This window comes from Epargyreus clarus, unplaced genomic scaffold (genome assembly GCF_041222505.1).
Source record: "Epargyreus clarus isolate Ecla_fem2 unplaced genomic scaffold, WU_Ecla_fem_2.2 ptg000019l, whole genome shotgun sequence".
Classification (NCBI taxonomy): domain Eukaryota; kingdom Metazoa; phylum Arthropoda; class Insecta; order Lepidoptera; family Hesperiidae; genus Epargyreus; species Epargyreus clarus.
The window spans coordinates 5,046,452-5,063,093 of NW_027332227.1; the positions used below are offsets into that span (position 1 = coordinate 5,046,452).

The window sequence follows — 16,642 nt, forward strand, 5'->3', positions numbered from 1 at the left end:
ATTTTAAGAAAATATTGCAGATACTCGGTATACTCGGATAATTTTATTTACTCTTTTTAATAAAATATAAGTTCTTCAATGACCGACTTCATTAGGATTCTATTAGACGATCTTATCTGGATGCCACGGAAGTACACAATAATGAGTACATCAAAATTCAGAAGCAAAATAGGTTTGAAATAAAAAATCTTATTTATTTGGCCAAAACTCAAAGGAAATCTTAACACCTCGACTCGAAACCTGGCTAGATCGTACCATTATGTCAAAAGCTCGCTACGAAAAGACTATTCCAAGATTTGTTTGTAGGATTTCTAATTCTCAACCGCGATTTTTTGTTTAATCATAACATTTTCACAAGCGAAAAAGATACATTTTTAAACCACATTATATAACCTTGCGTGTCGACATGTTAGATTGATCCAATTGGGACGGAAATAGACGAAAGTCGGAGAGCCACGTCGAAACCGATTACAGCATACTTATAATTTATGAGGTCTGCACTTCGAATCTACATTCTCGAACTTCAGGCATCTTGTTTGTGAATCGTGAGTGGAACTTTACAAGGAATTACAACCTCTATGTCGTTATAACTCTATTTTGTACATATGGTAGGTAGAGTTGTGTTCTGTATAAACGAGTTGTATACCTTACTGTACTTTTTATATAATTAATTAGAGTAACAGACGAACCCCAGATAAGATCAAATTCCTTCCCGGAACGATAACAGTTGCGCTGCTACCCCTGAAGACTAAGCTGGGATGCCTTGAATAAGAATAGTAAGTCATCCGCCTTATGTTTATTAAATAATTATTGCAGCCCGTGAACTAAAAAACCAGAAAAATAATAATTGTTGTGAGGCATTAGCTCTCCAAGATTAAGACGCCTCTTTAATTTTTATTTAGATTTTTTTAGTTAGAAATATTTTTTAACATTCATTTTATTTACTTTACTACATCACTATCATTTCACCACAAAATACGCACATTAAATAGTATCATATGAATAAGCAACCACAATGTGTCATGAACTCATGAGACAGTTATTATAATACAAGTACTTCCTTGAGGAGAAAATAGTAGACAGGCATCCAAAACAAACACATGAATACTCATAGAAATACGAATAAACGCGTCCATGTGTACTGGCCTTACACCGCTGCCAGTAATGGAATGAAAACAAAGAGTTTCCCTAATGAAAATGAAATAATACATGAGCACTGTTTGACCAAAGATTAAACAGTGTCTCGCTCTGACTGCTTGGAATTTAGACAAAGTGCTTGTGTTTAGTTCGTCCTTTGTTTTGTAAGATGTGTCTAATTTTGTTTTGCATAGTATGAGTATAGTTTCATAATTCTTGTTCTCTAAATTATGAGCACCGGTGGTTGACCAAAGATTAAACAGTGTCTCGCTCTGACTGCTTGGAATTTAGACAAAGTGCTTGTGTTGAGTTCGTCCTTTGTTTTGTAAGATGTGTCTAATTTTGTTTGGCATAGTAAGAGTATAGTTTCATAATTCTTGTTCTCTAAATTGTGAGCACCGGTGTTTGACCAAAGATTAAACAGTGACTCGCTCCTGACTGCTTGGAATTTAGACAAAGTGCTTGTGTTTAGTTTGTCCTTTGTTTTGTAAGGTGTGTTCGCTTTTTGCATAGTTTAGTTGCATATTTTTTGTTCTCTTCATTTTAAAGTAATGAAAATGGAATAAATTATGAGCAGCACTGTTTGATCAAAGATTAAACACTGTTTCGCTCTTAAATGCTTGGAATTTAGACAAAGTGCTTGTACTTAGTTTATCATTTGTTTTGCAACATGCCTGCTTCTGTTTTACATATTTTAGTTTTATATGTATCTTTGTTTTTCCGCTTTTAATTAACACACGAACCAATAAAATATATTGTATTTACTAATGATTATATAACAGTGTCCCGCTTTTGACTGCTTGGAATTTTGACAAAGTGCTTGTTAGATAGTTAATTGTATCAGGCGTTACTTTGCGGAAATCCATGCTATTAAGTTAAGATTAAAACTACTTCGCAACAATCCGCTACAAATATGTATGATGGTATATATTTTAAACCATGCAGTATGTACCACCCTCCCTCCCTCAAAGGATGCATGCAGATGCAAAAATTAAAAATATACACCACCATACATACCACCACCAACACGTGTTTCGCTCCAAAACGGAGCATCATCAGGGTAAGTTGACTCTACGACGGTTAATCGCTAAGTTACTAATCGACTTAGCGAAGGTAGAAGTTCTATAATACATGCAATTTAGCATTAAAGACAAAAGTAACTTTGAAATGAAACAGACGGCCATGTGCAAACGCTAGTGACGTCATTAAGGGACGGTAGTCCCTAATATCAAATATTTATAACCCCTACCGCCATGCGGTTTACATTCACTGTTCTTTTACGACTTGCTTTCAACGTTGGGTTCGGGTTACTTCTATAAATATATCTACGACACAATAAAAAGTAAATCTAAATTGCTTTCATAGAGCCATAAACTTTACGTTTATTCGCTTCACAAAGATTTCGGGTTGAAATATACGATGGCATTTACACTGTGAAATTAGATGTTTTATTAATTATGTTTGTTTTGACCTTAAGTATTACTTTTTGAAAGGCAGGAGAACTGTATGATTTGATCGGGGAGGTATCACATCACGGCAGATTTCAAGCGTTAAGCAGAACTACGTTTGTGGAAGGGTGTGAATAGCTTATATGTGTCCCTATATTTTTTTTTTATAATATAAGAGTAGCAGACGAGCATGCAGTCCACCTGATGGTAAGTGGCTACTGCCGCCCATGGACATCTGTAATCAAACCCAGATGCACAGATGCACAGCTACCCCTGAGGACTAAGCTGGAACGCCTCGGAAAAGTCTGTCTCCCTTACCACACCCTTCAAACCGGAACACAGCAGCGCCTAACACTGCTGTTATTAGGTAGAAATAGGTGTGGCTGTGGTGCCGCCGGAGTCGAACCACAAAGGGTTCTACCAGCTTACCACCTTATTCCTGAGGAGTAGCAACTAATCTCTGAATCGCATGAGGTAGACGGTTCTAAATGATATGTTCACAGATGCCCATAGGTGACAGTGACCATTACCACCAGATGCTCTATACCCCTCACCACCATAGATTTGTATCTATCTCGTTTGCTAATCCAGTTTTATTAAATAAAACCTTTATTTTACAGATCTTGCTCGCCTAATGTTACCGCATAATGCCCTTCAATTCGTTTAATTAAAAAACTGAACCTATACAATATTAAATATGAAAGGCTGAAGCGGTTGCAATATAAATAGAAAATATATTCTCTTTGCCGTTTGAGAAAAAGTAAAACAGAGCGCGGGCAGCGCAAATAGTTTTGCAATCCGTAGTTTTCATGAATAAGGTTTTGGTCTGTTTATAAATGGCTCGCTGGTCGTATATCTTATGCAACGGAAGAAATGTTACTCATCTACAAAGCAAAGTATCGGGTAGAAAAGACGGAGTCGTATAAAAAAGTATAGTTTATTTTTTGCGAAAGATTCCTTTCACAAAGAGACTTTTGAATTTAATTTATACAGGAAGTAAAATTGGAAACTCTGTGGGTAAAGTTTAATAAATTATATTATTTATACTCTAATATTTATTTTCACGATGCTGAAACGATTATTTTATTATTTTTCTCTCTGCCTATCTCTATATTCATAACAATTGAATGAATTATAATAGGATGTTGGGAAAAATAATATGACTTTATTTTTTTCTAAACATATCTATACATAATAATAAAAAACTACATAATAATAGAAATAAAATATGACATTTTTAGCATCAATAAGTGCAAAAAATGAAAGAAGTAGCCCTTGTTAAAATAATTTCGTTTAATTAAAACTTTGAAGTAATACAAATATTATATATGAAAAAAAAAACGCGGTCGCAATATAAATAGAAAACACACACTCTTTGCCGTTTGAGAAAAAGCAAAAAAGAGCGCGGGCACCGCAAATAGTTTTTCAACCCATAGTATTCATGAATAAGGTTTTGGTCTGTTTATAAATGGCTCGCTGGCCGTATATCTTATGCAACGGAAGAAATGTTACTCATCTACAAAGCAAAGTATCGGGTAGAAAAGACGGAGTCGTATAAAAAAGTATAGTTTATTTTTTGCGAAAGATTCCGTTCACAAAGAGACTCTTGAATTTAATTTATACAGGAAAATGAAATTTAATAACTGTGGGTAATGTTTAGTAAATTATATTAATTTATACTTATTTTCAGGCAGTGATAGCGTAGTGGTTAAGAAACTCGCCCTCTCGATCGAGGGGTCCGAGGTTCAAATCCCAGGCACGCACCTCTGATTTTTCGAAATTATGTTTGTATTAGAAATTAATTATCACTTGCTAAAATGGTGAAGGAAAACATCGTGAGGAAACCTGCATACCTGAGAGGCTCATAAAAAAAATTCCAAAGGTATGTGAAGTCTACCAATACGCTTTTGGCCAGCGCGGAGGACTATGGCCTAATCCTTCTCATTCTGAGAGGAGACCCGTGCCCAGCAGTGGGACAATAATGGGTTGATGATACTTATTTTCGAGACACAAAAACAAACACGTTTTTTTTATTATTTTCCTCTCTGTCTATCTCTATCTTCATAACAATTGAATGGATTCTAATAGGATTTTAGGAAAAAAAAAATAATAACTACATAATAATAATAACTTGTGCATAAAATTAAAAAGGCAAAGTCCTTATTAAATTTATTATACCTACATTTAAACGTCGTGTAGGTTTAATTAAGATGTTTCATTAGCTTTATGCTACGTTTTGTAAGATATTATTCCCATGTGACAAAAATAAGGCAACGGAACTACAGCATCATGTTTCGGTTTAATCACATCTCGGGTTCCCACACTTAATCTCTAATGTATAAATAGAATAGCGGGGGAGTTATTTTAAAAAACGGTAGCGGGCGCCTTCGTAATCTTTTGAGATTATTTCGGAGTAAGCTCCTTGGATTTTAAACTTATGTTATACTATCTGACACGGCAAACTTTGTACCGCCTCAAAATCTATTTATCAAATATATTTCATATAAAATATAGCCTATGTTAATCGTGGATAACGTAGCTTTCGAATGGTGAAAGAATTTTTAAAATCGGTCCAGTAGTTTTTGAGCCTATTCATTACAATGAAAAAAACAAAGTTTTCCTCTTTATAATCCTCTTTATATTAATAAATAGTAAATAAATAAATATATAGAAGATAGAAAAGTTAGTTACTGAAATAGTCAGTAAATATTGCATAATATTATTAAAATAAATTATACATTATGGTATGTTGACGAACGATATAGCACGGCATTCAATAGTGAACAACACTGCTGGATTTTCGCAAATAATTCACTTTAGCCACGAAACGACTTAAATGATGCGTTTAGATTTATGTTCCACAAAAAGTATTTGAGAGGTCGATTTTGTGTACTCACGGTGTACATAATAAAAGGATTAGTACACATAGTCAATGCGGGACTGTAGTACATAGATTTACACTCGTAGCTCTATATTTTAAAACGTAAAAACACAATCGTAAAGTGGCCCGAAAAAGGTCCAAATCCATCATTAAGACACCAGGAAGCTTCTAAAGGCAGTCCGGCATGACCACATTAGTAACACATGGCTACCGTTTAAGGCGTCCTATAAAAACATACAGATGTTAACAGGGCCGGATTCGGAGGTCTGGCTCTAGGACAACGAAAAAACGAATCCCCCTAATTATTTTCCGAATAAAATATTTTTGTTTTCCGTTGTCTACCAAATTTCTAGCCATCAAATAAAATTATTTCAACAAAAATGAAATGCCGATAAAAAAGTATTGTACGTAAAAATGAAAGTCTGGAAATCGACTGACTGAAAATTTGGACGATTTTGTCGCTATTATGAGGGCCCCTTTTTTGTGGAGGCCCCTATAGCTCCACCTTCTCGCCAAATCCGGCCCTGGATGGCAACAAAGAAAAACATACTCACAGATGTGCCAGCTCGTGTGCGATGACAAACGCGCTAGTGAGGCCCTCGTCGCGGTCGATGGAGGCGGAGCGGGTTCGAGTGCAAACGCCACCAACCGACGCGAAGCCGGAAGGGCCCCCGAGCTGCGCCCGCGTCAACCACACAGTAGCGTCCCAACCCGTGCTATCTGGTAACGAACAGGCAGTTATAAAAACTATTTAAAATATTTTACGCATCGATAACCTGGTATAATAACGCAGTGGTATGTATGTGCTCACGGGGTTCATATAACCTTCATGTACCAGAATTCTCAAAAAGTCCCTATAAATATGTTATATGTGTGTTATATGTTAGAGTTTAGTAAGAGTTTCAAGAAATTTAGTAAATCGCACTTGCCTAGTGATGGACCATGACCCCAAAGGACACTTCTTATATGAAACCAGTCACACAAAAGATTTTACTCCTAATGAGTAATTGAAACCGCTCATGGTTGACTCTGCCTCACTATATCAAATAAACACTTAATATTGCGATTAAACGATCGGAAAAGTGATGCTGTTCTAGATAAACCAAGATTGCCATACATATTGCCGTAGATATTTTTTAGTTGGTAGATTTGGTTAGGTATTGAATGTTAGTCATCATAATCATTCTTGAGCACGTGTTTGTTTAGGTCATAGCCCCAACTGTCAGATGTTAGTGGACACAAAGAATTATTAGCGTGGAAGGTTAACATTCTTACCAAAAAAGCTAAAATTATAATAACTAAAATATATCGAAACTTCTATAATATCGAATCCCAAATATCGAAAAGAATTGAAATATCCGATATCCGATATCGAAAATATTTTTTTTATATACTCGTACTTATTATAAGCTAGGTCGGCAAAAAAAATGTCGCGAAAATAAATAAACTTTGAACTTTGTCAGAGGAAGTCTTCGTGCTTATGAATTATCGATATATCGGCAAAATCGCGTGAAATTTTCGATATAATCGATCGAGTTGCGTTATAAATATCGATATTTTAAAATTTTCGCATGCATACTCAGTTATCGTTGTACATACTGTTGTCTTTCACGGCATTTTATAAGTCTGTAGAAATAAAATTGGCCTTATTGAATAATCATGTAATCCCAAAGTCGTTGACTTTGCTCACATTTCCTTCATTAATCAATTTAATTGAATGTACCTCGAATTAATCTTCCGTGAGAACCATATAACTTTTGACCTTTTCTTTGTATGACTAGCAAACATGTTCCATAAACAACATTGTGAACTTAGAAATAGAAATGATATTGTCGGTGACCTTCAAACGTTATCTAATTTTGGTTACACACGTTAACTAAATATTAGCATATGATCTGGTCTGCATGCTAATTTTCAACTATTATAATAATGCTATTCTTCTCATGCTAATCTTTTTGTCAAACGTATTAAGTGCCGCCTTCCTGTGATATCATGATACTTTTTATAACCTATTAATAAATATCGTTTTTGCAATTATAGCCCTACGTTAGGAAATTTATACGTTATGGGTGCTACGAACACACACAAACAAATACATAACCAGACCCAAAACAGAAATCAAAAGTCTTCATTTAATTTCTTCATAACTGTGTTGCTAGGGATCTAACCCGTAGCCCGCTGGGTGTCAGACCAGTATGGTAACCACTTCGCCTCGAGAAGAGGTTACCATATCGTGGGTGATCCTTAACTTAAAAGCCATAATTACCACATATTAATCCTTTAATTTCCACATAATGCTCTCCTTATATTTCATTAGACAGGGTGAATTTTTCAACTCCAAAACTATAATGATTAGCGAAAAATTCTGAAAGGAGTTACGACGAGGCCGATTTTGATAAAAACTAAAACTGCATTTTTGTTTTTTAAAATATATTTTTCCCTAGCCGGGAATCGAGGGAGCAATATTATCAGAAAGTGGAATAATATAATGTTTTTTTTTTTTCAAAATGAACTTGTTCGATTCCCGGCTAGTGAAAGAGATATTTTAAAAAAGTAATAATGCAGCTTTAGTTTTTATCAAAATCGGCCTCGTAACTCCTTTAAGCATTTTCCGCTAATCCTTATCATTTCAGAGTTGGCCCTGAAGGCCTGTTTGAAAAATTCACCCTGTATAAATAAACAGCAATGATGTTTCGTCAAATAAATAATATAAGTTTATTTTTACCTTATTCTCGTAATTGATAAGCCTAACAATGTTTACGTTTGCTGTTATCATCATTATGTGGCTGTTTACATTCTTTTGCACCTACTCATAAGTACGTGTGAGTGACCTAACATGGGCATAACATTTTTATAAGTTACCTTTCATACATTCCTTTAGTATGGCATCTAAAATCTATAATAAAGTCCCGGAAGTGCTTCGTAACCTAAAAAATATGACAGAATTCAAGATAGAAATAAAAAAATGTTAACCGATAAATGTTTTACACAATTCATAAATTTCTTACTGACGCCGATATATGACTTTTATTGTATTTAATTATAATTTAATAAATTTAAACAAATATTGTTATCAATAATTCAATGATTTAATAATATTAATATTTATGAATGTCAATAATGATCTTGATGATGATGATGTAAATAATGACACTTATTTTTTATGATTTGCAATAGGACTTATAAATTACGTAATTTGTATACCCAAAGAGGGTCAAATATAGCGCACTTTATATAACCATATGAACACCTGTAAAACTTATATTTACAAATAAAGAGATTTTATTTGATATTACTCCGCCTTTTTGAAAAAAAAATGTAACGCGGTAAGTGATGAAATGCGTGTCAATTTATAGTATTGTTGAATACAATAAAATACTTAGTATTTTATAATGAAAAGTTTTGTCATACTTTTTGAGATGTTTGTACTTGTAGAACTTGTAGAACATATTTTTTATTATCTCTAGTGGGGTACGAATGTCAGGAACTGAAATATCTCAGAAAGATATTAATTATGAATATTATGATATTTTATCACTAAATAATTTTTGATTGTAACCACATAAGACATGTTTGGCGCCAAAACTTGACACATATTTTTAATAGCGATATCGGTAATGCTAACTTATGCCAAAAATGATAGATGTCCTTAGTATAGTTTTCAATGTAACACGATAATATTTTACAATACCGTGCAATTTACCTCGGTTCGGATTTACGAATATTCGGAGAATCATTTGTTTATTGTTTGTGCAAACAATTTTGTATCCAGGTCACGTATTGTAATTCAATCTTCTTTATCAAATTATGCAAGATCCTAAAGATTTTGAATAACTGGAAGTGAGGCAGCAGCAATATTTCAAGTGTAAGGTTACAATTAAATTGAGTTATAAAATCTTATATATAAAATTCTCATGTCACAATATTAGTTACCGTACTCCTCCGAAACGGCTTTACCGATTTTCTCCAAATTTTATAAGCATATTTAGTAGGTCTGAGAATCGGCTACTACCTATTTTTCATACCCCTAAGTGATAAGGGTTGTTCACCCTTAACATTTTTTTATTTATATGGCAACACAACGTTCGCCGGGTCAGCTAGTATAATATAAAATATTGTTGATTTTAAAAATGGATTAAAATCCTTGCATTCGAGTTTCAATGATGGCCGTATGAAAGACACTTTAAAATGAAATTTAAAAATTATGAATGGAAGCTTGGGCACGAAATAAACAAAAGGAAAGATACAGAAGTTTCTAGTTACTTAGTCGTTACTGTCTTGTTATTTGATTTTGATATTCTCTAAGTCAGAAGATCAATAAAGTTGTGTGCAGTATATAGAGGTTTTGATTTTTTTTTTATAATATAAGAGTAGCAGACGTGCATGCAGTCCACCTGATGGTAAGTGGCTATTGCCGTCCATGGACATCTGTAATCAACTCCAGATAGGATTAAATATTCCTAACTGAGGTCGGGCACAGATGCGCCGCTACCCCTGAGGATTAAGCTGGAACGCCTCGGAAAAGTCTGTCTCCCTTACCACACCTAATAAGAGCAGCGCCTAACACTGCTGTTATTAGGTAGAAATTGGTGTGGTGGTGGTGCCGCCGGAGTCGAACAACAAAGGGTTCTACCACATTCTAAATTCGGTTTTGATGTTTTGAAGATACCCCATCATGAGTAAACATGAGGTAATTCACTTACAATCAAAATAACATAAATTCACCTTGCCAAGCGCAGTACAATCGACGGACGTGTGCGAAATTACTTTTAAATTAATGTTAACAAACCGATTTGAATTTATCAAGGGGAGAGTACGTTGAATCCAACTTGGTACTAAATATTCGAACATTTATTGCTAATGTACGAGACGATCATTAGTTTAAAGGAGTGGCAGTGTTGTCCCTGTAGTTCCGGGACTAGAATAGGGCTACGGTATCCCCTGCCTGTCGTAAGAGGCGACTAAAAGGGGGTTTCCGGGGTTGCGGGCGGCAAGAATGGGAGCCCGAACCGACAGCAAGCGAAGGACGGCGGTATGTGTGGTCGCATACCGTCCTAAACACGACATGGTGTGGGAGGAGCGAAAACTGCTCCAGGGTAGAGCCCGATCGGGGCATCGCGCTTGGAGGGTTCCGGTTGTGTTCCGTCGGAGATCCCGGAGTTCTCCAACAAGCGTTGAGCACGGCCACCGGGGGGGTTTTAGTGCGGTAAAAATCCCACATAACCCGGCGTCGCTCCCACGTCGTCGGGTACCTTTTGAAGGTTTCCTCCTCGAAAAAAAAACAAGGAGTGGCAGCGTACGTGTGATCGATTAGAATCCCTGTTCAGTATGGAATTGGGTACATATGTCCACGGCAGGCACTCAGCATTAGGCACTAGACTAACACTAGCATTAGACTCCATGCTCGTTTGTTCCTACAATCCTATAATAATAAAGCAACTTTCGTAAATATGAATTTCATTAACATTGAATTGTGTGAAGGAAAACAATGATCATAATAATTGTATATAAGTACGTATATGTGTTAATTTGACCAAATTCGGATGTAATATTAATTAATTGCCTTTTCTATATCACTCATGAATAATAGCCACGTGTTATAAGTATCAAATAACTATTGTCAGAAATTATTACGTTATTTGTAACTTTACAATTTATACGTTAATAAATACATTATTAATATAATTAATAATATAGTAAATATTGGTAGCTTCAAGCATTATAACATGTCACACATATTATGTACCTACAATATATTATGTACATTTTAATGTAATATATTATGTAAAATAAGGAGAATTACATACCTGCCGGCAATTTCATAAGGTGCTTATAATTCCATTTATTAACGGCTTCAAGAGATCTCCTCACATTCCCAAATTTAATTACGGAATCCTTTTCTTCGAATAGGAACAACTTATTGATAACAAGCGTCATGTTTGAATCGAGCGAGGGGTCGTTGAAGATGGCACTGACCTTTAAAACATTACATAAATTATCTGAGTTACGACCATGCACTTGCAATTAATTACAGCCTGTCAATCTCACCGCAACGCAGGCATACTTACGATGTTCATTATAGCCAGAATGTAGTGCCTCACTCGCTCTCGGCCGTGAAACTTGAGCATCGTATGATCGGCCACGATTGCCACTTCGAGCCACAAGCCGTTAACACCTGGAACAACAGCATAATGCACATTCTTCGTACTCAAAACACGATCACAGAATGTCACATACGATTTTACACACCTGAAACCGGTCTAGTAACGGGAAGCACATCTCGAAAATAATCGACGTTCGAATGATCACTGTGTCGCGGGCGCACGTGTGGGGTCAGCGCAGGCTGCTCATCCTCGAAGTCAATGTCAAGGTCGGGGATCTCGTCCCCGGTGAGATTGTACGTCGCCGTCTGCTCGGACAGCAGCACGTCGCGGCGCCGCAACACATGGCCGCCGTCCGATCGCGTCGGCTGCAAAACGAAATCCTCTCCTCCTACTTGCAGCAAACCATACAATTGTCCTTCACACTCGGTCACTGTGACCGTGGAGTCCTCTTCATAGAGCACGCGCCCCTTGTAAAACTGACACTCGTTGTAGAACGGGGAACGGATCGCGCGGTTTTCTTTGAGTTCCAAGTGCCAGCCCAGGAGGTGTAGATGTCGGATGGTGTCGGGTGCACGTCGTGGGGTACGCGTATGTGTGAAAGCAGGTATCCGTACAGTTCGCGAAGGTGGCCTCCAAGCACCGGTGGATGCTACGAAGAGCATTGCCGCCCACAGCCAGCGCGCCATCGTCCGCGCGCCGCCGCGGGCACCGCCTCTCTGCCCGGCACTGCCGCGGTGCGCTTACGCATCTACGCACATGGCGAGCGTCTCGTCGGAAGGAAGGTAAACGACTCCGCAGTTTATAGATTGCATTGAGCTCCATGCTTCATGCGTCATAGTAAACAAAGGGCGAGCGCCTGCTATTTGTTTTATAATCATTGCGCGTGCTATACATGTGTTATAGTACGTACAAACAATGTGTTTATGAATTTAAAACCTCCCTAATTTGCATTACTGACGTAATTTTAATATAAATTGCCACTTACTTAATAGTACATTTATATAATGTATAATTTTAGTAATAATGAATATACATTAGGAAAATAATACTTAAAAATCAACATTTAGAATTTGCATACCTAAAAATGTATAGTAAAGTGCATGTATGAACGAATGACTGCTACTTATGACTGCAATATATTATCGTGAATATTTCCGTGCTTTTGCGGATTAATCAAAAGATATGCAGCCAGGAACGATAACCATATCACAGACCTTCGATACTTAAAGGACGTTCAGTAATTTCATTTGATACAATGGTAGGGACCATGCCTTTTTCAATTACTTAAAACCTAGCGGGTTTCTAGTACTCGTATATATGTATAGTATAGTATAAATGATTTATGAATAATAAAGATTAATCTGCAATATTTTTAACGCCTTGCAGTTGCAAATTGCAAGGCGTTGGAATCTGGAGCCATTCTGGAGGCAGCTCTTCCATTCTGCTCAAAGTCAGGCTGGTGAACTTTATAATTTATATATCTACGTAAGTATTCGTGACGTCAGTAGTCTGACGTCTAAATTATGATACTATCTAGATCTCTAGGACATTGACATCGATCCAAAAAATATGGTCTCTGGGATTATGTTAACAAGACTATGATTTTAATTACTTGCTTATAAGTGTAGTAAGTAAAAACCTATTGTTTAAAAATGAAAATATTTTAATACAAAATGAATTCTATTTTTAATTAATTGTTTCATTTAATTTAAATAGAGACTCATTTAAATTATATTTACATAAAATTATAAATGTTTCCAATTATTTCCATTATTATGATTTCCTTGTCATAAACTTCCTTAATTAAATTAAATAATTAACTGTAACAAATATTATAAATGTAATTAAGTAAATTATATTCCATAGAGTTGAGTAATACTATCAATATTATAATGTAATGTAACTTAAAATTGTAATTTTAATTATTAAAAATAAGTCTTTGTTACTTTAAATAAATAATTAATATAATATAAAATAATAATCTGTTTACACGTAAAATGTTAAAACTAATCTGTATTACAACAAATTATTTTCATATTTATCCTCTTCCAACACCGTATTTTTTCCGCAGATTTTTTTGCCAAAACGGACGCCCGCAGGAATTCGTAATCATAAAGGGCGAACAGCTGTGACATTCTATTATCTCAGAATACGACGCTGACCGTCCCTTGATATTAATACGTCTATAAGATAATTATATGGCCACTTGGATGCTGTAATATAAATATTTTTTCATATCTTCCCTGCCGTCTTTTGTTAGGATTATTTTCTTAGTGTGAATAGACGAATAATGTAGAAGATGAAATACGATTTTGAAGTAATAAAACAGAATTGTCTTATGATGAATTTAAGTAATTGTGTTTGAGTGAGTCTATGACATGTACCATACGGTCAATTCTACGTGTATGATGAATTACATGTAGGTATGTGTGTATGTTGATAGCGTCTTACTGGGTAAATAATATTGTGCCGTGCTATTCGTTTAAATATTTTGGAGAATGGTTTAAAATAAATGTAATCATGGGTTGTAGAGGTTTATTATCGAATGATAGTTATGCAGAGAATTTTCAAAGTGCAATAAAATCTTGTAATTTGTTCTTCAGGAAACAATAAATGTTTGTATGTACTTTATGAAGTACTACCTAATTATTTTACGTTTATTAATTTTACGATAATTGGAGCTTTGATTAAACCTCGGTAAAAGTGTTACACATGGTAAATAGTAAGTTAATTAAGTGCATTTCGATAAAAAATGTGTTTCTCGTATTTCTTGGCACAAGAAACATGTCTGATATTAGTTTCTTATTCTTTCGTTTTATATGTATACATATTTTTTATCATCCAAAATACGACACACGAAATGAATTGTTCACCCTTACATCTCATAACATGCCTATAGTGACAATATATTCAACATCGTCGAACATAATCTAGGAATATTATGATATAATGATATCAAATATGATACTGAAAATGATATCATATCACATATCACATTTCGCATGCATGCGCGGTGTTTAACAGGTTACTGACCGGAGCATTGTAACGATCGCAAACAGATCGCTAATTGAAATGTAAGTCCATGCTGCGATCTTGTACATGTGGACATGGGTAGTGCTATTAAAATGTCATAACTACTTTAAGGCATTTTATTTACGTATACTTTTATAGGGTATTATAGGTACTTAGTAAAGTAGGTTATAACTTTACTTACTTTACTACTAGGAGTATGGTTAGCATTGTTTGTATGACGAAGTCAGATTATTGAAACTAATCTTCATACTTTGCTCGGAAAAAAAATGTACTTATGACGTGTTAAGCACTACTGTGTCCAGGGGGCCTCCCACCATCATTTAAAAACCATCATAGTTCAGAAAAGTTTTATTTCCTCCTTAAAACAATAAAATATTCCGTCATACACAGTTGAACAAACTTAAACCCTTATTAATTTTTCACTTATCCATTGTATAAAATCACTGAAATTGTCATATTTTGCTTAAAAAGTTAAATTTCCTGCAAAAAAAAAGTAAAAGTATGATTAAAATAATATTGTTTTAAGGTATGGTAGTAACCCCCCTGGTTTGAAGAGTGTGGTAAGAAAGGTATTCTTACAAAAGCATAGATTAGTAAAGATACTTCGCCGCCTTGAAATTGAATGAAGCCGCAAGTGGCTTATTATAGTAAGTTCTTTTTTTTGAATTCTTGACAAATAAAAACATTTTTAAAGATAATTTACGAATAAATAACTAATACTGCGTAATTTACATGATAAATAAACAATTTATAATAATAATTTCAAATATTTTAGGGCCATTTTAGCACGGAGACGTGGCAAAACTTTTTTACGCAACTATTTCAATTCTCAAAACGGGGTACATTTTCTTGTTAGGAGTGAGTAATCTTTACTAATCTATGTACAAAAGATACAAGTCTTTCGGAATTAATCTTAACTATAGCAGTGAATAAGTATAAAAAGTCAGAGTTTATGGCGATTGCTACTTCCTTTTTAAAATGGACATTAACAATTATTTTGGCAAAATAAGTATCTTAATTTTTTATAAGTATTTTTTGTTTAATATCTTAAGACGAATAGTTTGCCGTATATACGTAGTAGGTATTGTAAATTGGGAATACAGGTATAATTTAAAAGTAAGGTATAATACTCGCGGTCTTAAATATCAACAAATATTTGAACAAACAGACAATGGTTAAAATTTATGGCATATTCGAAACGAGCGATATTCCGTAGACGATGTTTACATATGTTCGAGCTAGTATCCTTAAGTGGTTAATACACTATACTTTTTCAATCGTAGAGTTCTTAGAAATCGCAATAAAACATGTCAACAAGTGACGTAACTGAAGCAATCCATTGAATTTTTGGCCAGCAAAGACGAAAATTTGATAACTAGTAGGTAGAACCTGTCAAGTTTAGGAAGAACTGGACGATTATAAAACCCTCTGTGGTTCGACTCCAGCGGCATCACCGCAACACCTATTTCTGCCTAATAACAGCAGTGTTACGTGTTGCTGTGTTCTAGATTGATGTGTGTGGTTAGGGAGACATACTTTTCTGAGGCGTTCGAACTTAGTCCTCAGGGGTAGCGGCACATCCGTGTCTCACCTCAGGTAGGGAACCTAACTTATCTGGGATTGATTACAAATGTCCATGGATGCCAGTAGGCACTTACTATCAGATGGACTACATGCTCTGCTACTCCTATATTATTAAAAAAATAGAACAAAAAAAATATCTAATCGGGGCTATTGGACTGTAAAATCTAAAGCAATTTATATTCTTAAACTGCAATAAGGTATGTCGGTTAATGTGTAGCCCTCTTTAGTTATGCCCCAACCCTAGGAACCAGTTCCTCGGACGCCGGCGGAGTACACAATGATCGACAGATTACTCCAAGTCATATACTCTTACTTTATATGGTCCGAGTCTAGATGAGTATGTAGGATTTTTTATTGAGATTCTTTTATTCAAAGGAGTTGCGATAAAACGAGAGCATTGCCACAGAAATAAAGAAGTTGGATACGTAATGTAAGGGTATCGTATTACAGATTAT

The 16,642-nt window shown here is 35.1% G+C and overlaps 1 protein-coding gene across 1 annotated transcript in view; it reads right to left on the minus strand.

Moving 5' to 3' along the window:
* The window catches only part of Adamts-1 (A disintegrin and metalloproteinase with thrombospondin motifs 1), a 75,738-nt gene extending 63,375 nt beyond the window's left edge, over positions 1 to 12,363 (minus strand). The window contains exons 1-4 of the mRNA XM_073083291.1: positions 11,716 to 12,363; positions 11,535 to 11,641; positions 11,274 to 11,442; positions 6,021 to 6,186 (exon numbers count right to left, since the gene is read on the minus strand). Coding sequence (XP_072939392.1) covers positions 6,021 to 6,186; positions 11,274 to 11,442; positions 11,535 to 11,641; positions 11,716 to 12,256 — 983 coding nt within the window. The 5' untranslated portion in view covers positions 12,257 to 12,363. The remainder of the gene's footprint in view (positions 1 to 6,020; positions 6,187 to 11,273; positions 11,443 to 11,534; positions 11,642 to 11,715) is intronic.
* Between the last annotated feature and the right edge of the window lie 4,279 nt (positions 12,364 to 16,642).